At 39.8% G+C, this 23,874-nt stretch overlaps 2 protein-coding genes across 3 annotated transcripts; one reads left to right on the plus strand and one right to left on the minus strand.

Annotated features, from left to right (window-relative positions):
- The first annotated feature begins 48 nt into the window (after nt 1-48).
- Nucleotides 49-4,067, plus strand: TSR3 (TSR3 ribosome maturation factor). Its single transcript, XM_032197460.1, has 6 exons — nt 49-116; nt 223-439; nt 1,266-1,459; nt 2,274-2,444; nt 3,697-3,760; nt 3,838-4,067. Exons 2-6 carry the CDS (start codon nt 291-293, stop codon nt 3,956-3,958), a joined length of 699 nt encoding a protein of 232 aa, XP_032053351.1. The 5' UTR covers nt 49-116; nt 223-290; the 3' UTR covers nt 3,959-4,067.
- A 1,774-nt stretch (nt 4,068-5,841) lies between these two features.
- Nucleotides 5,842-23,762, minus strand: UBE2I (ubiquitin conjugating enzyme E2 I). 2 transcript variants are annotated; one of them, XM_032197461.1, is made up of 7 exons: nt 23,684-23,762; nt 17,983-18,061; nt 17,666-17,749; nt 12,188-12,260; nt 10,500-10,609; nt 10,166-10,245; nt 5,842-7,069 (listed from the first exon to the last, which is right to left on the minus strand). In XM_032197461.1, the coding sequence occupies exons 2-7, from the start codon at nt 18,046-18,048 to the stop codon at nt 7,006-7,008; spliced, it is 477 nt and encodes a 158-aa protein (XP_032053352.1). In that variant the 5' UTR covers nt 18,049-18,061; nt 23,684-23,762; the 3' UTR covers nt 5,842-7,005. The 2 variants fall into 2 exon arrangements, with proteins under 2 accessions (XP_032053352.1, XP_032053354.1); XM_032197463.1 differs by lacking the exon at nt 23,684-23,762 and adding an exon at nt 23,325-23,480.
- Between the last annotated feature and the right edge of the window lie 112 nt (nt 23,763-23,874).

Genomic DNA, 23,874 nt, shown 5'->3' on the forward strand with positions numbered 1-23,874 from the left:
CGGCAGGCGTCCGCCGCGGCCCGCCGGTGCCGCTGCCCCGCCGCGGGGCGCGCGGCGCGGCGCGGCGCGGCGCAGCCTCGACACCTTCGCTGCGGAAGCGGAGGCCGCGCTGAGAGGTGCGGGAGCGTGCCGCGGGCTCCGTGCCGAGCGGCGGCCTAGCAGAGGCGGGCCGCCGAGCGGGACGGCTGGCCGCCCCCGACTAACGCGCGGTGCCGTTTTCAGCTTGCCTGGAGGGAGAGCGAGGGGCTGAGGGGGAAACCCGGGAGGCGAAGTTCCCGTGCCCGCTTGCCATGTGGGAGCTCGGACATTGCGATCCCAAGAAATGCACCGGGAGGAAATTGGCCCGAAAAGGGCTGCTCCGAACCCTGCGCCTCAGCCAGAGATTCCCAGGCCTCGTTCTCAGCCCTCTAGCTACCGTATATGTTTCTCCAGCCGACAGGTAAGTCGCTGATGAGGCCTATGTTCAAATGATCTCACCGCCTGTTTGCGATGCAGATGAAAGCGCAGGCCGTGTGGAAGAACATTTGGCTCAAACGCTATTGTGATGCTCAGAGACTGCATGTTGGTACATTAGGGGAACGTTTTAATCACTGATTCATGGCCAGAACTGTGCAATGGGATACATTTGGTCTTCTGTTGCATTATATTAATAATTATTAGAAGAGAATGAGAAATACAGCCATTTTACTAAGTCCAGTTACGATTTCTACACAGCTGGAGTTAGGTGAGAAAAACATGTGTGATCAAAGTACGTGGTTTGTAGGTTAATATGTTCAGAATCACGTGGGCCTATAGCTACTACATTCAAGTTCTTAGACTTTGGCAACACAAGGCATTAACTATAACTTCTTTTGGAAGAACTTTGAGAATGGTCTTCAAATGTGTCTGCAGAATTTTTATAAAGACGTATTCAGAGAAATATTAGTCTTTAGAAGCTAGTTGAGAACTTAAATCTGAACTTTGATGTTCTCCTAAGAATGCCAACATTACTTATAACTACACTTTTCTGTTATGTTTTAATCCTTCAATTTTGCATTTTTAGTTTGAAACCTTACTTGCTGTACGCAGCTTCTGAAGGAAAACATACTGTCCTGTTTATTACATCTGTATTTTAATCACTGTAAAATATATACTTTTTATTGACAAAGGGGGAGGTATGCAAATTGGTCACCAGCATTAAGTGGCAATTGGAATTCTAACTTTAATTTACTTTATCAATACAATTACAAATATTTTTTCAAATACAGCGATGTTTCTCTTTCCAGGCATGTCATTGCTCAGAATGGAATTGCAGTCATAGATTGCTCATGGGCTAAATTAGAAGAAACTCCCTTTAAGAGAATGAGAGGAAGTCATCTACGGCTGCTGCCTTACCTGGTGGCTGCAAATCCTGTAAATTATGGCCGGCCGTGCAAGCTATCTTGTGTGGAAGCTTTTGCTGCAGCTTTTTGCATTGCTGGTAGGCTACTTGGTGTTAAATGCAAAATACGTACCAGAAATTCTCATGTCCTTCATATAATGAGGAGATAATCTTCGACAGAATAAACTGTAATGCTGACCCGATGATCATCAGTTTGATCTTGAATTTATAATGAGATAAATTCTCTAGTTTTCTTCCTAGTGCTTGTACTTGGTAGCCATTGAGGTATCTCTGGGGAGAAGTTTGTCATTTACTAAAGAGGATACGTGAACTGATGATCCAGGTTTTGTCAAGGTGATACGTAGTGTTAGAAAAATTCTTGTAAAAAAAAAAAAAAAAAAAAAACGCTAGAGAAAACAGCATGATTCCTTGGTCACCTCTGTCTTCATGAGAGGTTAAAAGCTGTTAACTGGGTGCATTCTGATTAAGAACAATAAAAGAAATTGCCCACTCTGCAGTTGTTTTGCAAACTCATCACAGAACTTTCCTGACAACTGAACAGACTTCCTCTACTACACTGCAGACAGATCTTACCTTCTGAAAATATGGTACGTACAACTGCTCTTTTACCGAAGAACTACGGGGGCTATAGCCTGAAACGTTACCTGTACAAAATATTTTTATATAAGATTTACAAAACAGCTATTAACTTTTCTTTAATTAAATATTTCAAGTTAAACTGAAATTTAAAAAAATAATAATATTTTTTAAAATTGGAATCCCTGAATACTGAAAAAATGCTGGCAAACATCTCATTCCTGTAGCGATACGTAGGTAGGTGCTAAACTTAGAAACCAATAAGCTGAGTGAAATCTCACACTGAAGTACACTGATAATTTATTTTCTGTTAAAGGATTTCCAGACCTAGCCACCCTTCTTCTAAGGAAATTTAAATGGGGGAAGGCATTTCTTGACTTGAACAAAAATCTCTTGGAAAAATATGCAGCTTGTCATTGCCAGGAAGAAGTGCTTGGGGTTGAAAAGGATTTTTTAACCAGTGTCCAAGAAACAAGAGAAGAAATAGGTAAGGGGAAAAAAAAAAAAAAAGCAGAACCTTTTTCCCTCCTCTTTTTCTTCAAGAGTCTTCTTGCAATTTTTTCCTTCAAACTCATCAAATACTGGCAAAGAAGAGCTTTGTTGACATACGTCATTGTCTTTATAATATGTATTCTCTTATAAGCAAGTTTATTTTTTTCCAACCCAAAAAGATAAAAGACTGTAGCAATTTAACACCTATAGTAGTATATTTAAATATTTAGCTGAACCATGAAACAGGTACCTCAATTAAATTAAGGATATTAGAGGACTAAGGAGTAAAAATATATGCATCTTCCTCCTTGTATCTACAAAAACTAAAAGCAGAGTATGAGTAAAGAGGACTAGTAATTCGGCAGGCCTGTAAGAGAAATACAGGCATGCAGTCTAACAGCAAGTTAGAAAAGGAAAAACCTTTAATTGATATATTTATATAGTCAATAACAGATATTTAAAAGCAAATCTGTATAGATAATGAAAGTACCTTATAAGTGGAGAGTAACTTACCGGTGTCTCGGTATTTTAGGTTGTATTCACAGACAAATGCTTGGTCTTATTCAAGGCAGCACAGAAAAGACTGTATCAAAGCCAATATGAGAGCCTATGAAGACAATTTCTGTTTCAGAGGTATTATGTCCAATAAAAATAGGACAGTGGACCTTACTGTAAGGGCATGGCAGACAGGCTCTAGTTTCTCTCAACTTCAGTCTCTTATGACAAACTAGGTTGAATAAAGTAGTCCTGTTTGCTGGAAGCCTAACTACAGTTACATTAAACTGAAGACAGATGTTAAGGGGCAACATCACGATGATGAATAAGGCAGACTTCCACAAAGTCCTGTGTATTTCTGGATGTAGTATCAAAGCTGCCATGCCTTGTAACAGTTCTCCCCAGCTGAGCAGACCAAAGTAAGTCTAGCATTACTTTTACTCAGCAGTAAGAGCTAGACCTCACCTTTCAGTAGCCATGAACTAACTAGATAACCTTTTTAGAATTAAACAATTACAAGAACATGCATGTTTTCTTACCAAAAGTCTTAAAAACCTATGTGCACAGTCTGACTGTCCCTCAAGAGCTACTACAACTCCTTGGGAAGGGGAACTCTTAGCAGTAAGAAGACTGGAATGTGGAACAGGTTTTGGCCAGGCTGCATGTCTGCCCCTCCCTGTCAATGTTTTGTTTTAGCACACACAAAAATAAATAAAAAGCCTGCTTTATCAATACATCTTTTCTTTTTTCAGATCCATTTGATGTTGACTCAGGAAAAGAATTTTCTAATCCCAATAGACCAATCAGTTCCCCAGGGTAATAAAGTTTAATTTAAGCATTAATTTTCTTATCAGAAATTGTTGTACTTTTATAATCCTGAAAAACATTTCCAGAATAGAAGAAAGTGATGAAGAATCTGAGGACGACATTGTGAGCACTCCAGATGACGTCAGTGAGAGCAGTAATGAGAACAGTCCCGAAGAAGATAGCACTGGAAAGTTTCTGCAACAGTAGCCAGTAAAACTATTTGAAAAGTTAATATATTAATACTAAGAATAAGAACACCCCAACAGTCCCAAAGAGGTGTAATATCTTACATAAATAAATTTTCTTGTTAACACTGTGACTTCTTTGCGGGAGTGTGGCCATGGGGGTCGACAAGCCCTATGGTTGGTGGTAACATCGGGCTTTTAACGATGAGGCCATCAGGAATGTAAAGAGTTTAGAGGGAACAAAGAAGGGTGATTCAGGAGATGCCTTGCCGTTCTGGTTTGCTTATTCTCCAGCCATTAAGGCATGGAACTTGCTGGCTGGGTGTTTGCCGAGCTGCATTGTTGACTCAACTAGTGGAAAAGGGCTGCTGTGGGGCAAATAATCTAAGAAGGGAGCCGGTCCTCAGTATGAGCAGGCAACATGGATAATGAAGCTACTATGTATAATAAAGTAGCAGCAGTTACTGATCATTAAAGAACCCTGGTGTCCTAACGCCACACTTTTTCATCTGTAAGTAGGTACTTAGCAAACACATTTGTTTAGGTGAGCCTCTAATCTCAGGTTACATGTAGGTTTATAAATCGAATAATGCACCTAAAGCTTTTAGGTTATTTAACTTTTAGGTAATTGTTTATGGAATGATTACATTAAGGTTGCAAAGCTTAGTTACGTAAGTAAAAACTCATAACGAATGGTTCTGGTGAGTGATGTAGAGGGATTACTTCTAGCTACTCACAGATTGTAGAAAACAGTTCTAATTTCTGAAGTGTATCTCAGCTGGAAAACACAACTAAGTTATTGCCCTGTTCTGAGCATCTACCACTTAAGAAACCTTACTTGTTTTTGCAGGCTTAAGCCTGCCATATACATTTCAACTACTTCATCTAGGATATTTAGGATAAACAAAACGCCTAAAAGGAAAAATGCTTCCTCAAATAGTTTTAAAACCTCAGTATGTCTTTTCAGTAACATTGTTAGTTTTTAATTTACTCAGCTATAAGCAGTCCCAAGCAACATACACTTGAACATTTCATATTCGTAAATTTGCCATAAAATTTCAGATAGCATTGTTGAACATGCCATCTGACTGCATTTGCATTACTTGAAATAGCTCTTAGTCACAAGTGTACATTGACCCTTAAAGATCTGAGTACGAGACTCAAATTAGCACTGGTATCTTTGTTCACTTCTCCATATGCTTGTTTATTTATATAATGAAAGTGGAGCTGTTAGCAGATGTATCCTGGTTTCTGTACATTTAAATAGAATACTCTGAGTATCCAGAACCCAAGTGGAACTTAATCTTAGGTTTAAGATTTTAAACCTAAACTCCATAAATGCTTCAGCAGAATTGAATATATTAAGGACAGTCCATATTACCTTTGCATATGCAACTTCTTCAAGCCACAGCAAGATTTTCACTTGTTACTACAGATGAAATTCTATCTCTCCTGGACGATACAATTCAGAGTTACATCAGCAGTTTTAATAGTACAAATATTGTTCCCCTTCAAAAAGAAGTTCAAGTCAATAAATCTAACTCAGAATCTTTTCCTTTAGCAGTTCCTCAACTCTCCCACCCCAGTTTCCCAAATGAGATGTTGCAACAAGGACTTCTAGACAGCAAAAAGGAAGCAATCACTTTTTTTTTTTAAAGGACCAGGAATAATGCGAATGTGCTAACTACTCTCATTTGAGGGAGCGCTGTCATTTTACAGAGCTCTCACAATCAGATGCAGACAAATACAGCAGATCTAAAAGAAGGGCTGTATCACACTTAAGGTAACTCGAGTCTCTAGTAGTAACCAGTTTTTAATAAAAGAAGCACTGAAAAAGCTACAGCTCAGATGGAACAAAGCTCTTCATACTTCATTTTTTTTTCCCAGAATTATTCCGACTAAAAATACAATAAAAAAAAAGAGTCAAGTTTAATAGAGGGCATATCAACTTAACATACATGAAAAATAACTTACATAATTTAACTGATTTTCTTTACAGAAGGAAACTAATTGCATAGAGCACATCCTTTTCCTAAAACCTATATACATTGACATATGGAAGAAGGCACAGAGGTATTTCTGATGATTAAGTATTTAAAATCCCCAGATGCTATTTGTCCCCTTACGTTCCCTGGACAGTTCCTATTATTGTTCATGTTAAAATATGCTTGTGATATTTTATATTAAAGCGGTCATACCAGTATGTCAATCCCATCATGTATAGTAAGCAATTGGTGTCTAGCAAGTCACACAATTCTATATGCTGTTTAAGGAACTGTTAGTGTGTGGAATAGCTGTGAATAATCATGATTTAGGGCCCAAAGAAAAGACCATACTTGTGTCAGGGGTAGGGAGGCAGAAAATAAATGAGGGCAACATCTGAGAAGTACAGCATCACAGACCTTAAAAACTGATTTGTGTTCACAGCCATTTAAATGGCAGTCTTAATTTTAATGAAGATAATGAAACAAAGCCCTTTATATAAACAGTTTATTTACTCTAAACAGCAACACAGACAGAACGCCATATAAACACAAAGGAAGTGATGCAGAATAAGGATGCTGGCTGACTTTGGATCTCAGAGGCTCTTAAGCAATAACAACCTAGTTTCTGAAAGATAGAAAAACAAATTCAGGGAGGGAAGGGGGTGGAGGGCATGATTTTTTTCTCATACAGCCAGCTAAAGGCTAAATATAGTTCTAACATTTTAAAGCATGCCTGCATCAGATAGCAAAGTAACTAAAGATACTAGTGAATTTATAGAAGTATAAAAGTTTATAATTTTACAGCAGTTGAAATACTGACATCAATATTAAAATAAAAGCAAGTTTTACATAACAATCAAAAATACAAAAGACTGAAGGAAGAGACCCTGTATGAAAAAACTGGGGGCAATTCAGCAAATTTAGAACTGTATACAAGTGGCGAATATGGAAAATGGCACACATACAACCCCCTCCCTTAAGTGGATATTAATTGTACATAGCAACATTAGATTTTGCAAAAGTTTTGTAAACAAGTTCTTGCCAAACCAATCCCTTCCTTTTCAAGATGCTGCATGACAGATGCTTATGATGGTGCAAACTTCTTGGCTTGTGCTCGAACCCTCTTTTCATATTCCACTCTGTTTTGGCTGAATAGAAGAAAGAGAAAGGGCAATTAAAGCTTGAGAAATCAGAGACTGTATTGCAAAGTTACTTTTCTTCCATTTCATTTCAATGTGAAATGAAGCCATTGCTGAAGACAAAAGCATTAAATAGGAATTCACTGAAGACCACAATATATACAATAAAGACTTTCCTGGAACATTACTCCAACAATTTCATTTGGAGGGAAGTCGGGTTCTGTTTAACTAGTTACTGCACAAACTTCATGCCATACCAATCATTTGGCAACAGATGAAATACAGATTGAACTATCTGTATGCATCAGGTTTGTGCATGCTTTCTCTTATGGTCAGCAATACCTTACCTGCATTCTTACTCATCAACATAGTTTCCACCTGTGGTCATTAACAAATTCCAGTTTTCCAAGAGGATAAACTGGTTGATGAGATCAATTTAATAACAGCTGATGGAATATGATTTTGAACTTTATCTCACCTGTCTTGAGAGAAGGGAAGCGCTGCTCTTTAAGAAATTTAAGAAAGTGGAAAATGATAATGGCAGTTTCAGCCTTTATCTCCGCAGACTCCAACTCAGAGGGTTAAGTTTTTCCTAACCTTTGCGGGGGGGGGGGGGGGAGGGAAACCACATTTTGAAAAAAAGCACCACAGTTCACTACAGGTAGCATAATTGCTATAGATTGATTGAACAAGCAGTTACTACTTCAAGGAACTATGTACAATAAAGCCTCATTGTGTTCACAGAAAAAAGGCAAACTTTGTTGTTTTCCATACTTAGGCCAACACAGGATAACAACTTAATAGATCATTCACTTGCATTTAACACCTAATACTGACAGCTATGCGTTAGCTGTCAAAATACTTTGTATTAGCTGTCCAAAGCATCAACCAAGAGCTAAACAAAAAATTGTTATCATTACTTTTTTGCCAAAGTTAGTTCAGAGCAACTAGATTTTTCAGGCAGCCTTTCAGCGAAAGCTTAACCTGCTTTCAGCTACAAAGGCTTGCCAATGTCTGAAAATACAGCATCTTCTTTTTATACACAAATTTACAAGCTTCATTCTACATTTTTTTTTCTTTACGTTATACTGCACTGTCAGATGAAAACACAGCCTAGATCTTAAGTCTCCCACTCAGAGTATCCAAACAAAACAATGCCTTCCATAGCAGACTGCATGCCTACTGGCGAGGAGGAGGTAGCTTAGCTCATTAAGAGTGTTGAAGTTACAGCACAACAGCACCAAAGCAATCCCGAGGAGAACAAGTCCTATTTTGTATACAGTTTATTCTTGAAGTTCAACAACTTGACTAAAAGACATACTTGAACAACACTGCACCTTCCCCAGTATTTAACCATTCCAAATTACAGATGTGTAAACAATTTTGCTTTGTTAACAAATTTCTTTTAACAAAAAGAAATTGCTTTTAACAATTTCTCATTAAGTCGCAATGAGTCACACTATGGGCTGCAGAAATACAGCAACCTGCTGAAATGCTATGCATGTCCAACGACAAAAAAAGATAAACCAGAGAGTACACGTCTGAAATAAACTGCAAAGCATGCATAAGAATTTATTCTCAATAGATGTAATTTTTTTTTCCCTAGAAGCACTTACAGAATTAAAAGTTTTAAAATTGGATTATTTTTATTTTATCACATCCAGCAGATCTTGCTTTTGGAGAGTGGCTTGTATAGAAACAGGTTGAGAAGCACAATGCTTGACTACTATCTGGAGAGCCTTAGTGCAACAACAAACAGCAGCTTATACATGACCTTTCCACCCGCCCCAATCTTTTTTCCCCCCTACTTAAAGCAAAGTCAGCTTAAAGCTTATGCACACGGGAACTGGTCTTTATTTCCTATGAACTACCGCACACTTAAAACAGTACTGATTAGCACTAACTAGTCATCAAGGTAAAAATCAAGAGCCTGTCTCTGCAGTCTCTTTAATAAAGCAAAAACAAGACTAGCAGAGATTGCTTCACATATATACATGAAGGAAAGTATAAAGATGAGACATAGCCTATATATAGTTTTATGGAAGCGTACTTATTCCTGCACCAGATTTCCTCAGACTATTCTGTCTTTTCCTAGAGGGGAAAAAAAAGTGGTGGGGCTGCCTCATCATTACTTGCTCCCAAAGGAGCCTTCCATCCATCCTTCATCTGCATGCAGTCCCATCCAGTCTTCAGTAGATACTGAAGAATAACCTTGAGTGAAGTCTGTAATTAACTGCAGACCCTATCCACCCCTATGCTTCCTTTTCACTAGGGTCCTGTAACAGAAGATTTTGACATGATATTTTATGAGACTTCACATATGCAAGCTGTTTTTCCAAACTTGGCACTCTCCTAAAGATTTGTTCTTCTGTCCAGAACGGTAATCATGCATTCCCATCTTGGTCATTATTTCAGTAGCTGTCAGTACCAAAAGCATTTGTTTAGAGTTTGTTGCTCTTTTAAAGATTATGAGTCAGTCATCCATTTTTAATGGTAGGAAAATTTTAAGATTAGTCTAAAAAGAGTAGGTTTTAGTTCACAAATTTTTATTCTAAGGCTACAAGCTTTCTGTACTTTTTGAAACTATTCTTTTTGAACATTCATTTTCACAAAATGCCACAAGTTCCTTACAGCAATCACAGTATCTCTTCTTCATCCTTCAGGCACAAGTGCTTATAGGTACACATTGCTGGATAGGCATGAATTATTTCTGTACTGATCAATGGAACTTGTCAGCTAATCCACTCTCAACCTTCTCTCTATCACCGGTCTCATTACATCATCATGTTTCACCACTACTCGTCAGTTAGCCTTTAATGTAAAGGAATTAATGTTGGGCTAGAACCAAGATGAAAGCCATGGTCCAGCTGAATGTCTTCATGCTTTTGTGCTGTTGTCATACTATTAAAAGGCCTGTTAGCCTATTAACTGTGAAGCTACTGCTTTGCTTAAGCTTAGCATAAGCTAGGCATCTCTGCAGGATACACTCATGCAGGCAAGAAAAATCCCTCGATCATTCCTGTAAACATCTGCACGTTATACTATTAGCAATAGACAGCTATAGGTAACATGGCAGCTTTCAAGCTGACACACAAAGATACTTACCAGTAAATTGTGTAAGCCTCTGCTTGAGCTGGGTCTTGAATATTTGGTTCATTTAGAAGTTCTTGTATGCCTAACAAGATCTGTGGAAGAAGGTATAGATATAACGCAGGCACAGACATTATAAGAGATGTACCACATAGGAAAAAAAAACACTCTTGGAAGAAACCAACTACAGACTTACTAGTTACTTTCTACAGTTACAAACTTACTAAGTTTCTACTAAGTTAGAAAGTAACTAACTACAGAAACAAACAGTGAACATTTTACATTCATGTAAGATAAGCAGGCAAAGCAAGTAAGAAGGTTAAGTATACACATATGTACAATTAATGACCTGTTTAATTGTGATTGCTGGCCTCCAGTCCTTGTCCTCCTCTAAGATGGAGAGACACACTGTGCCTGAAGGATACACGTTTGGGTGGAATAACGGTGGCTCAAATTTACCTGAAGAAAAAAAGAGTTACTTGCATGCAGAGCTAAGGTTATTATCAGACAGTTGGTTTAAACCATCAGTGTAAAGAACTGGCCAAAGAAACACACTTCTCTCTGACCCTGTTCCCCTTCTATACCCCCCAACCCACCCACCCGCCCACCATCCAAAAAGCCTGACATTTCTGGAGCTATTGATACAGTTTGCTTCTTGGCTCACTTGTACCTAAAGCAAGTACTCTATCATGACTGTGTTATCAGTCCAGAAACTTTAACTGTATCACTGTGACCAGTAATATCTTCATTTAGAAATGAAAATTGACAGTCTGTAGTAGCTTCACAAATTGCTTGTTAAACCTTTCCTATATTTATAGCTACACATATTGTTGTATAAAGAAAAGATAATGCTGTTCACTCACCTACTTCCCCCTCACTTTAGGATACTGTGTTCCATACAAAGAAGAACAATTTTCTAGCATATTTTTCCCCAGTTTCACTTTACGTATAACCAACATGCACTGAACAAGAAGAACCAAGTCTAAGTTGCAAGACCAACTGAGGAGGTGCAGTTTTCCTTCTGACAATCTCTAATCTGTCATTTCTTCAATCTATGCATAACTTAAATGCAACAGCTAACATTTTATGTACTGCTAAGCAAGTGTTCATTACATTATTTTAGTGCAATTTTCTAATCCAACTTATATCACAAATATGTTTTGCTTATCAGCTGCTCAATGAAGTTCAGTAGGAATGCATAAGCAGCATTAGTAATGAGTCCTACCAGTCATAAATACGTATTATTTTAAGGCATGACAATTCATTTAACACTTCCAGAGCATGCTAGTTGCAAACAAATTAAATATTTTCTAGTTGAAAGGTGTATTTCCTCTTTTGTCCACTTGTATTTAGGTGGCAACAAACCCAAGTAGCCAAAACGACTGATAGAGCGGAAACACTAATGAAGGACAGTCAAAAAGAGATGTTTAAGCATTTCCATTGATTTAAGAGGGTAGCCAAATCAAGAACCAAAAAACTGGACAAGGCAAGAAATGTTTTCATATTTCTGAAATGGGCAAGTTTGAGGTAAGTTTTAGAAGGTTCCTTATCCTAACAGGAAAAGCATCTGAGTATCCGCTGTACGTCAGCTTAAAAAATAACAGATCTGTTTGCTCTATATTTAGAGCAAATGGATGAAAAGGTTATAGTTCATGGAAGTATTTTTTCCCTGAGTTCTCAGCTTAGAAGACTAACTTTACAGCAAGAAAGTGCCTAAACACCCCCCAAAGGATTTAGACTAACCATGCCTACTTATTACTTTCTAAAATGTTGATCTAGTGAACACTTCAAGTGGTGCTTTTGTCAAACTTTGAAACCCAAACAGTAGTTCCCCCCTCTCTTCTTGATGGTGTTATATCAAGCACTTGGCTCAGTTGGTCACAGTTTTCTAAATGCAAAGTAGAGAATAAGGGGGGAAAAATAACAAAAAATTGTCAGTAAGAAAAAAAAAAATCAAAAGAAATCACAACCATTCGTACAACTTCATGGACTAGCTTAATATGGTTCTACTTGGTATACAATTGTCATTTTTCTTACATTTTGGGGGTGAAGAAGGGTAGTCATCCTTGAAAAGCATCCGTAGTTTAAATAAGCCTCCTTCCCATGGTGTCTATAAAAGAAGTTAAGGTAGAGTTTTGATTACTGCAAAGAAAAGTCAAACAGTTTCTGAGACACTTTCTTCTACACTGGAGAAAAACAACTGTCCTATATGATAGTATGCTGCCTACACTGAAATGAGTTATCCCACTGACACAGCAAGTTGAAGTTAAAAAAAAATAAAATAAAAAAAAAAGCTTTTCCACTTCTTCACAGCCTCGAAGTGGTACTAAGACACCAATAGATTTGATAAAAAAAAAAAAAAAACATGAATTCCATATACAAGTATAAAGCATATAAGAAACAGAATATTTAAAAGTTCTAAATTATATGCATGTAACAAGGGAGACATTATATGCCCACTTAAACCAAGTCTGAGAAGATAGGATACATATATACCCCTTAAGCAGCTGAATAAAAATGGCTTCTATTTTGCCATTTGCTCAACAAAATGTGGCCAAAAAAATAGAGAGCACTGTAGTATTGCTACAATTAATGTGAGATTTACTAGTCTAAATTAATCTGCTTGCATTTGGTAGCATGTAGCTTTGTAGATTACATTTTTCTGAAGTTCCAAGAAGTTATCAGAAATCAAGAGCTTTGAAAAAAGCAATTTCTGTGCTACACAGATGACTAGGTAAAACAGCACTACTCAGAAGGGTCATCTAAGAAACTAAAAACACCTAGGAAAAGACAAAAAGCACATCTCAAATATATCATTACTTGGAAAAAAAAAAAAAAAAAAAGGAGAAAAGCCCTTTACTGACAAACTGATTTCTGTTAAGAAGTGTAGATATACAGAAAGTTCTTTATAGATGTAAAATTCAGACAATTTCTCCATAAACTGCCCTTGCTATCGGATTACTGAAAGGGAAGTACATGCTGGGTTGTTCTTAACAGGCAAACTGGAGTCGAGATGGTCTTGTATCTTATCAGTGTAAATGATTAAATCTCAGCCTCAGGTACAGACAGGTATGACTGAAGACCACCTTAGGAGGAAATACCTAATTCTTCCCTACCTGAATTAAATGTTTTTTCCTGGAGAAGAAAAAAGGAGAGCTCTGCACAGTAAGTAACGACAAAAATGTAAAGATTTGAGTTAGAATGCAAAAAAAAATTGTGTTAGAGAATACTAAGGAAGCTGTTTTTAGAAGTGAATGGGTTCGATTACATTTGATGTATTTAAAGAAATGGTTCTGAACAGTCAGTTGTCATCAACTGGTAATATCTAGTCTCTGTAACTTCTCAGAAGAGACTAACCTGTCAGTTTTTTAGAAGACTAGAAAGGATAAACTTTTATTTTGTTTGCTTTCAGTCTTACAACAGACAAGTTCAGTTGGAAGAGACCTACAAAGGTCAAATCCATCTGCATGACCATTTCAGGGCTAAACTAAAGTTAAAGCACATTGAGGGCACTGTCCAAATGCCTCCTGAATGCTGACAAGCATGAGGCAATAACCACCCCTCCAGGAAGCCTGTTGCACAGTTTGACCACCCTCATGACAAAGAATTTTTTTTTAATGTCTGACGCTCCCCTGGCACAGCTCTGTGCCGTTCCCATGTGTCCTTGTCAGTTTCCAGGGAGAAGAGATCTGTACCTCCCCTCCGCAGGAAGCTGCACAGAGCAACAAGGTTGTCTCTAAACCTCCTTTTCTCCAGACTAGACAACCAAGTGTTCTCAAACTCTCCTCGCAGCCCTTTTAACAGCTTTGTTGCCCTCCTCTGGATGCTTTCAAGTATCTCAGTATCATTTTTATACTGTGGACCCCAAAATTGTACGCAATATCCAAGGTGAAGCCATACCAACACTAAACATAGGAGAATCAGCTCTTCTGACCACCAGGCTATGCTGTGCTTAATGCACCCCAACATACAGTTTGCCCTCTTGGCTGCTGGGGCATGCTGCTGATTCATGTGGAGCCTGCTGTCATCAGCACCCCCAGATCCCTTTTCTGCATAGCTGCTCTTCACTCATCTCCCAGCTTGTACCCGTGTCCAGCATTACTCCATCTCAAGTGCAGAACCCAGCATTTACTTTTAACCTCTTCTTGCTGTTGACATACTCAAGAGCTTTTTTTTTTTTTGTGGTATGACACCACACTGGCTAGCACTGAGGTTTAGCTTTTCTTGTTTTCTCCCTGCAGATGTGAACTGCAGCTCTGTGTTCTCCCTGTGAAGCCAGACCTTGTTTCCAAGTCACATTTTCCTTTTTAGCCCAAGATCCCGGAAGAGTTCCCTGTTCAGCCAGGCTTGTCTTCTGACCCATTTACTCATCTTGTGGCACAGTGGGACTGCCCATTCCGGAGTCTATAAAATGTAGTTCTTGAAAAGCAACCAGCTCTCGTGGACCCCCGAATTCTAGAGCCAATTCCAAAGGGACACTGTTAAATTAGTTCCCTGACAAGCTTAAAGTTTCCTTTCTTAAAGTCCAGGGTGGCAACTCTTCAGACCTTTTTTCTTCTTATACCAAAATTTTCAATTCAACTATTTCACAATCATCGTGCACAAGCGAGCCATCTACCACACATCTCCTACAAGGCCTTTCCTATTCTTAAACAACAGATCCAGGAAGGCTAGTTGGCTCCCTCACTACTTGTGACAGGAAGTCATCTTTAGCATACTTCAGGAATTTTCCAGACTTATTTGTCATGGTAATATGACATTCCCAGTTTATGTATTGGAAGTTGAAGTGTCCCATAAGGATGAGGGCAACCAATCCAGATGTTCCTCTAACTGCCTAAAAAATAGCTTATCTGTGCCATCATCCTTGGTAAACAGACACCCATGACAATATCTGCTTTGCTGTAAGTCCTCTTAATAATCACCCAGAGCCTCTCTATGGAATCATCTCTAAAGACAAAGGGCCTAATCTCTCCCCTACAACAAACGCAACACACCCACCTTGCCTGCCCTGCCTATCCGTCCATAACAACCAATAGCTCTCCATTCCAGCACACCAGTCATGGGACACATCCCATCAAGTCCCACTAATACCAACAATATACTCCAGAAAAAGACCTAAGCTTCCAGTTCATCCTGTTTGTTCCTCATATTGATGTGTTGGTATAAAAGCATTTCAGGTGTGCTCCTGAACCTGTAGTGCTCCCCAGAGCAGCAGAGATACTCCCATCAGCCATGCCACCCTCAGACAGTGCTTTATCCCTTCGCTTAATCTCAGTGGTATCTCCCTCAGGTGTATCCCCCTCCCCCACTGATCCTAGTTTAAAGCCCTCTCAATCAGTCTTGAGAAAAGATAAGTGGCTTTTAACAAACAGTTCAACTAGAACACAAGAACAGACAGTCAACAAACAAGTTGACTGTGTTTCTGATAGAGCAACACACCTGACAACTGTAAGATAGCAGATACTTAAAGGCCATACTAAAATAACAACAGTAGGCATGCAGTATCATCTAGATCTTCCTGCATTACTGGACCAGTTACAGATATAATTTTCAAGTCAGATTCTAGGTAGAAGTGATTTGCTGTCAGAAAAGAGAGTGAATGGAGATCTCCAACCTAGCACTAATACCACTACAATTTTTTGAAGGGATGCAAGACATGCACTCCTGATGGCTCTTGTACAGGAGACATTTCTTGCCCTTTTTCACTACTACATATACTTTCCTCGTAGCCCCACACGCTGTCCGCGTGCCCAAATCTGTCATACAATTGGTTAGGGACCCTCAGACGCGCATCCAGCCAGCCAGCAACTGGCCACTGCCCAAAGCTCATCTTTAACACTGTAGGAAATTTATCTCAACCTTGCTCAAGTTTTTGTTTCTACCACTTGTTTCCTCATTATCTCTAATTCAGGGCCGTGTGAAACAGCACGAAGCCACCTGCAAATTCCTTTCCCACAATTTTTCATCTGGCTGATGAGAAAGCATAATGGTGGTTTCATCCATTCTATTGTCTGAGGGGAAACAGCTGCAGTACAGTGTGCCTCCAAACAGAAAGGCGATATACAGCAACTGTTTTTTTCCTGGTAGAGATGAGCAGTGTATACTGCTTCTTGCTGAAGAAATGACATTTTCACTTGAGTAAAAGACCCATTTTTTAAAATTAGATCCCTATCAGAAATTACATGAATCTAACTGATACATTCCTAAGGAAAGCATTTCCTAGGAGGCAAGAAGTTGGTTTTAAGGGTTTTGTTTACTTTTTTGCAGTTTACGAAGCTTCAAAACATTAGTATGTAAAATTCTCATGCCATAAGCTTTCATAAGTATTTAAAGGTGACATAAGGTACGTAACTATCCACTATGAGGAATGCTCTTGTTTTAGCAGAACGTAATGGAATGATGTTTTCCTTATACTGCTAAGTTTTATTTATTTATTTATTTATTTAGGTACTTCAAGAACTACCTTGAGGTGGGCATTTTTCGAGAGTCAAACAAAAAAGCAGATATCTGTTATGCAGACATCTATCAACTTACTGAGCTAAGTTATATCCTTAGCAGTAATATCATGTTCAGCATTAAACTAACTGAGGCAATAGTATGGAATCTGCATGTTTTGGTAAGGAAGAAAGGAGATCTTAAGGGAACATAAGCAAGCCAGCAGGAAGTAGCAGTAGACCAGGCAAAGCAATAGTCCTCATACATCCAATGCAAGACATCAAAGACGTAAAAGAATGAAAAGAAAGTAATTAAAAGCATTATCCCAGAAGATCAAAATGCATCCAGTGAATTCAAGAATAATGTCTCCTTGCTAAATAACTTGGAAAAAAAAAAAAAGAAAAAAAAATCCTGCTCAGACTAAGTTATACTGGTACTATACAAATCAAAAAAGCCTCAAGCATTAATAATCATCTCCACATAAAGGTTTGTGTTAGTCTCATCTGCTAGAACCAGACCAAACTGATTAAAATAACAAGGTCAAAGAAAAAAGTCCAGGACTATTTATTTTTTTAGGAGAAACACAACTGAAATCAGATCAAAAGAAACTATTTTAGAAAATTCTATTCTTATTTCCCTAATATAAAATGGGAAGACTACATAGAACTGAAGACATTTAGTTTTCACGCTAGCAACTATTATTTTCCATGAAATTCAAAAAGTTGAAAACTGCTACTGTGCAGCACTTCTGTAGGATTGAAGAATCTCACTATTTATCAGGCGAAAAAGGTACTGGCTGTTAACCAGCAGAAGCAATCATTGCTTTAGGGTTCACACCATTGTTTATCTCAAGTGTGTTCCACTCAAATTCTTGAGAGGAACGTGTAAGAATCCTGTTTCTTAAGGTGAACAGTGCCAACAGCTGAACAGGCTCATGGTGTATTTTGTCCTACAGCATGATCCACGCATTTACATTAAACTATGTTTAAGTTATATTCCTATAGTCCTCAGCATAATATACCAGCAGGCTTATGAGAGTTTTCAGCATAAGCGAAATATTAGGACAACAGTAAGTCTTACCCCTTTCTTTCCTGGAATAGCACACTCCCAGTTCATTAGATTCATTGTGCCATCTGGATTTTTTGTAGGTACTGCTACAAATCCCTGAAAAAAGGCAAAAAAAAAAAAAAAAAAAAAAAAAAAAAAAAAAAGAATTTCAGAAGAAACTTACAGTACTTTATGACACATTTGCTCTTTACACAAAGTTATTCCTTTGTGCACAACGTAGTTTTAAGGAACTTATTTAAAAAATAAAGTAACAAGTCAGGGAAAGAAATCATCATAACATGAAAACAGCAGCAATAGTCAGAAAGTTAACAGAATTTATATATACTTACAAATGGATGATCTTTTCTCCAGGCTTTTCTCTCCTGTGCAAGTCTACTGAGAGCTATGCCAGACATATTTAGAGTCCCTCTAAAACAAAAATGATTGCTTTTAGTATAACCTTTTATTTACAATGTAAATAACATATTATGTTCTCTTTAAAAGCTCTGATCTCTCAGGAATTCCTTTGGCCTTCAATTCTCAGTACTGTAGCAGAGACATTTTTGCACATTCTGCAGATATTAACATTGGGAATAATATTGACACCACCACCCCCATCCCCCCAACAACCTCTTAGTTACTGGACCTGACAGAGCTTAAAATACAAGGTAGGCATAATATTTGAACCATGTTTTCAAGATGACTTTGACAGTAGCTTGACAACAGTAACATTATTATTAATGGGAAAAGGGCTCACGTTTCCTATGTGTGACTAACAAACACGTAACTACCTCCTTACTATATCACAAAGTTATGGCTTTCTTCTGTAGACAAACGCCTGCACTGTTCCTAATTCTCGCAAATAGGAGAATAAGAAATGTCAATTTTAGACCAAGCTCCTGCTAAAAGCCAGAGTTCTACACAAAGGCAACATAGGCACAGTATTTATTAACATCATCTCGGTTTTACTGTTGTGTCATACATGTTGTATGACTTGTAAAAAGCAGCAGCAATAGACAGCAATACAGAAATCAACTGGGGAAGAATCAGTGGCTCACTGATTCCTCAAGACAGGTCCTTAACTCCTGTATAAACTGAATAACCCTTGAGCATCTTCACCGCCTTCTTTACAGCTGAGCACACAGTGACCAAGACTGCTGAAGAAATACATATAGCACAGGTCACTACTACAGATGACACAAGAACAGTTCTATACATGATGATTGCAATAGAGTGACACTCTCAAATTCGGGGAGGATTCCACATGGTCAAAAAAGATCCAATGAAGGTTTCTAATCCTCCTTCCTATTGCACTTCTACCCGTTTTAGAGTTAATAATCAGTAGCTGGAGAGTTTTAGAACAGTTGGCCTGACTTCATACAACCACCAGAAGAGTAGTGCCCTTCCACTAAAGAAGCTCACAGAAATAGTGAAAGAAATATTACCACTCTGTTAGAGCAAATATAGAAACACTGATTAAGAATTATTAATACTACAGGATTGTTGCATACGTAGAGTTCTTGACCATACAAACAGTAGTTCAAAAAGGTCCTTGCTTTAAAATCTCACACTTAACTACTCATGCACATCTGTGATACCCTTTGAAGATTAGAATACAGTAGGCTTCCAGTGTAAGTACTTACACATCATCACAAGTGGCATTGCAGCACAGACACCTCAACAACAAGACCTTAAGAAACACCCCCCTTCCACTTTTTTCTTTCCCAAAGTCAGTTTTGCTTAGATGACTATAAGCCATTATTTCAACTTCCAGCTAGCAATACAATTTCTGCTAGAATTTAATTAAAATTAAAGCTTTTTAAAAAAAGGACCATTAACAGTCCATGCAGTAAGCATGCACCAAGGAAAAAAAAAAAAGCTACATTCCATCTAATATTTCCAATACATGCATCTGAATCTTGGTCTTGTCAGAAGATTTGTGGAACCTAGTCAACACTAAAACTGTACATACCACTTGCCATTCAGAAGCAGAAATGGAGTCACTGGAGAGATCATCAAAACAACAACAACAAAAACACTTTTCCCTCAGCCAAATTCTAAAGGGAGTAATTTTATTGCATGAGCTCATACCCTTACAATGAATCTAAATGAACTAATAAGTACATGACATTTTCAGCTGTACTGTTAGCACCTTTTGATCCACTGTACTAACACTAACTTCACTATAATAATATGAAAAAATCATTTGTGCCTATACGCCATTCAAATATTTGACAGTTTAGCAACTCAGATACCTTTTTCTGCAGGGAAACATATTATAGGATGCTTTCAAATAAATAAATCATTTTTTCTGTGACTAAAAGACAATTAGATACACACCTGAGAGGACATACTAACTTCTCAGAGGGCACAAGCCACGTATGTCCAAAAGAACAACAGCAAACTAATTTTTTCAGCAGAAGAAACTGAGTTTGAGCTCTGTATCGTGCTTGTTTTTGCAACTGGTTCTGCACTATATCATGCCCTGGTAAATTTAAGGATTTCTTCTGTTCTATAAAAGACCCTTCAAAATCTTGAGGCATTCGACTTAATTAAACACTGATCAGACAACACACCTTTTTTTTCAGTGTATATTCCTTTCACAGATAACTTAGCAATAGGACAAGAGGAAGTAGCCCAAGTTGCACCAGAAGAGGTTCAGTTTGGAAATTAGGAGACATTTCTTCTCAGAAAGACTAGCTGGGTATTGGAACAGGTTGCCCAGGGAGGTGGTCAAGTCACCGCCCTTGGGGGTGTTTAAGGAATGGTTTGATGTGGTACTTCGGGACATGGTTTAGTGGATGATATTGGTGGTAGGGGGATGGTTGGACCAGATGACCTTGGAGATCTTTTCCAACCTTAATGATTATATACGTAAATGCTTTGTTGTAATCAAAAAAGATCAAGTGTGCTATTTTAACTCTTCTGTACCTCAAGATGTAAAACCCCTTGAAGAGGGAGTTTTACACACCATTTCCTTCCCAAATGTAGTACCTTTGCATTCTCAATGTTTACCTTTCATTTCCTTTGTTGAAATGAAAATTTCTCTGCGTGCTCCCCCCCCCCAAGTTGCACAAGAAATTAACTGTAATTATCGATTTCACAGCAGGATATATTTCACACAGGAATGGAGAGGGAAAGAGGGAGAAAAGAGGCATGTAAAAATAGTTCAGAGCTCTTATTTTGCAGCCTAGCTAAGTAGTTACAGGTAATATTAAGAGACATTTTGGCTCCAAGTCTAAATACTTCAATAGCAGGATTTATGAACTGTAACGTACAGCATATTTTAGAGAAGAAAATTTCAGACTCATTTGCATTACTATACACCAAGTGGAATCTGTGACTTTAAAGTTCTGGACTTAAATGTCCAAATCTGAACAATCTATTAATGATTCAAATGTGATTAACTACGGTATCTTAAGAGATGCTTGACAGAGATAAGCATTTATGTTTTCAGGTTAGATTCCAAGTACATATATTTATCCTACCTAGTATGGAGAAATGCCTACCTGGGGTCTCTCTTCTGCACTACTGTTGTTACATCATCTTAGAAAGGTCTAAAATAATTAGAATCATCATCTTTGGATAGAGAATGCTACAGACTTATTGTCTGCATTGTGCAAGTAAACATGATATGGTTTTAACCCTCTCTTTTCTTTTAAAAATAAACCCTGAATTGGGAGTCTAGGTTTTGTCATCTTGTCATTTCACTGAATTTCACAGCTTTTCTCCTGAATTACTTACCCTAAGACTGCAAAGAACTGCCAGCACAAAACAATGTGGAAGAGCAAACTATTAGTTATAGAGCTTGTCACCTTCTTTTTGACAAATATCAACGTATCTTACATGTAATAGGTCAGTGCCTGGCAAACCTCTTCAAAAAGTTCCACATGCGTCAGTTAACCCTGACAAGAGCAGAGAAGCATCTAAAGCCTCTCATCACAAACTTACCAAGTACAAGAGAAAACAGGGATATTTCAAAAATGGAGATCCCACTAGTTAAGAATCCCCTCTAAAGTGAACCAATCCAATAACGAATTGTCAATACGTACACTCTAGCAGGAATTCAGTAAAAACAAACAAACAAACAAAAAACTAGATATCTTATGCAAACTTCAGCTCTGCTTGCTGTAGCGTGACAGGATAAAGAGAGTTTGATCATCTTGTTATATATATTTTTTGGTCTCACAAATTATGGTGTAGCAGGAAGAAGTGCAGTACTAACTGCGTGTTAAATTATTAAACACTAAGATATTCTCACTGTTATCTTCCTCAATTACTTATGTACATTTCCCCCCTCTTCCCTTTGAAAGAATTGTTTGCCCAAATATCTGTAGAAACTTATCTTTTTAAAGGCTCTTAGTTTTCTTTAATTTGGAATATCACAACTGATTTGCTTTTTTCTTCACGTGAGAAATTTACCCGGAACAAGCAGAACCAAAGTCCCAGAATACTGAACAGCTACGTCACTGGAAAGAATATGAACGTCTAAACCAGAGGAAATTTATCAACTCTATCTTGCCACACAAATGTAAGAGGCTGCTCTTCATGTTTCATTTGGTTTTACTCACCTCCACACACACACACACACACCAGGATTAAGAAGTGGCAATGCTCCTCTTACTGCTATCAACTCATTAGAAAACTGCCAGAAACTTCCAAGTTTACTCAGAAGCTTACCTCTGCTGCTCTTACTACTACCTGCTTTAGAAAAAAGAAGCAAACAAAACCAAAACACTAAGCCATCTCTATCTTCAGGTGTGTATATGGGGTCGTATGTGCAAGAGAACTTACATCTAAACAGAAAAAGCAAGTCTTGTACATAACAGTGTTCCTGTGCCCCTGTAACAACCCACAAGTATGGCTTTTGACAAGTCCCTAGATAATGAAGAATATGTTCTTATTCTATCAAAACAAACCAAAATTATTAAGATTGTTAGCCTCTCATTTTCACTTTACCGACTGCACGCAGACACTGGAAGAAATCCTATATTGGAACAGTTTGCCCCCAAATCGGACACCCTTAACTTTTCAGAAGGGCCAAGGAAACTAAGGGATGAAGCTTAATCAAAGCATACCATCAGCTCTAGACTGATACAGAAAGTCTCCTCCCGCCTGCCGCAGAGAAATAGATAAAAGAGGCGGTACTAGTCCGAACGGCTACTAAAAGCGCAAGAACAACAAAAGGAGCCGCGCGGCAGGACGGCTCGGTAACAGACCGGCCGGGGACTTCGCCCAGAGGAGCTGCGGCAGGGCCGAGCGGCGCCTGCCCCTGCCGAGGGCCGCTGCTATCGCGAGCCCTCCAAGGAGGCCAGGGCAGCGTCCGAGGCCTGCACAGGGCACCCCGGCGCCCGCCCGCGGGCTCCCGGGCAAGCGGCTGTCGCGGCGGGGACCGCCTCGCGCGGGCCCGGTGGTGCCTAGAGCCCCCTCGCTGGCCGCGTCCCGGAGCGACCGAGACCTCCCCGAGCGGGCCGCAGGGCAGCGGGGGACGCGGAGCTCGCAGCTATGCGCCGGCGGGCCCGGCCGCGCGGCCGCAACAGGAGCCGCCGGGCCCGCACGCCCCACGGCTGCCCGTCCCGCTGCGCCGAAGGCGGAGAGCGCCCGCCCAGGCCGCGCTCCCCCAGGGCCCGCGGCCGCCTCCGCGCCGCGCCAGGCCCCGCCGTCCCAGGCCCCTCGCCCGGCCAGGCCTCACCGTGATCGGCCGCGGCACCCGCGCGTGTCCCGGATCGAGGCGGCAGCGAGTGACCCGGATGTTCCCGACTCGGCTCCCCCCCTTTGTCTCTGGTCCGGAGTTTCCCTCCCTCTCTGCTCGGTGCGGAGCGCAGCGGCGAGGTTTGTCCCTCCGTCCGACCCGTCCGTGCCGCTGCGCCGGCGCGCTGTGACCCTGCCTGCGAGCCGTCCGCCGCGCTTTGCGCATCCTCGTGAAACAGGACCCGGAGGTTACCGGAACAACGCCTGAGCGGGGAGAGCAGCGGGGCTCTCCCAAGCCCTCTCTTCCTCGTGCCCCTCGGCTTCCACGAGCCCCCGTCGGGCAACCGAGCGGGTTTTTACCTCAGGCGCCGAGAGCCACCCGTGCCCTAAAACCGTCCGGTCTGGCGCAGGCAGCCGAGGCGGGTCTGGCAGGCTGCGCCTGCCCCGGGACACGCTCGAGCCCGGCACGACCCCGCCCACTGTGCTCGACCGGGGCTCTGATTGGAGGATTGGGGAGCGGCCCCGGTGACGGGCAGGCCAGGAAGCCTATG

This window comes from Aythya fuligula, chromosome 15, assembly GCF_009819795.1.
Source record: "Aythya fuligula isolate bAytFul2 chromosome 15, bAytFul2.pri, whole genome shotgun sequence".
In the NCBI taxonomy this organism is placed as follows: domain Eukaryota; kingdom Metazoa; phylum Chordata; class Aves; order Anseriformes; family Anatidae; genus Aythya; species Aythya fuligula.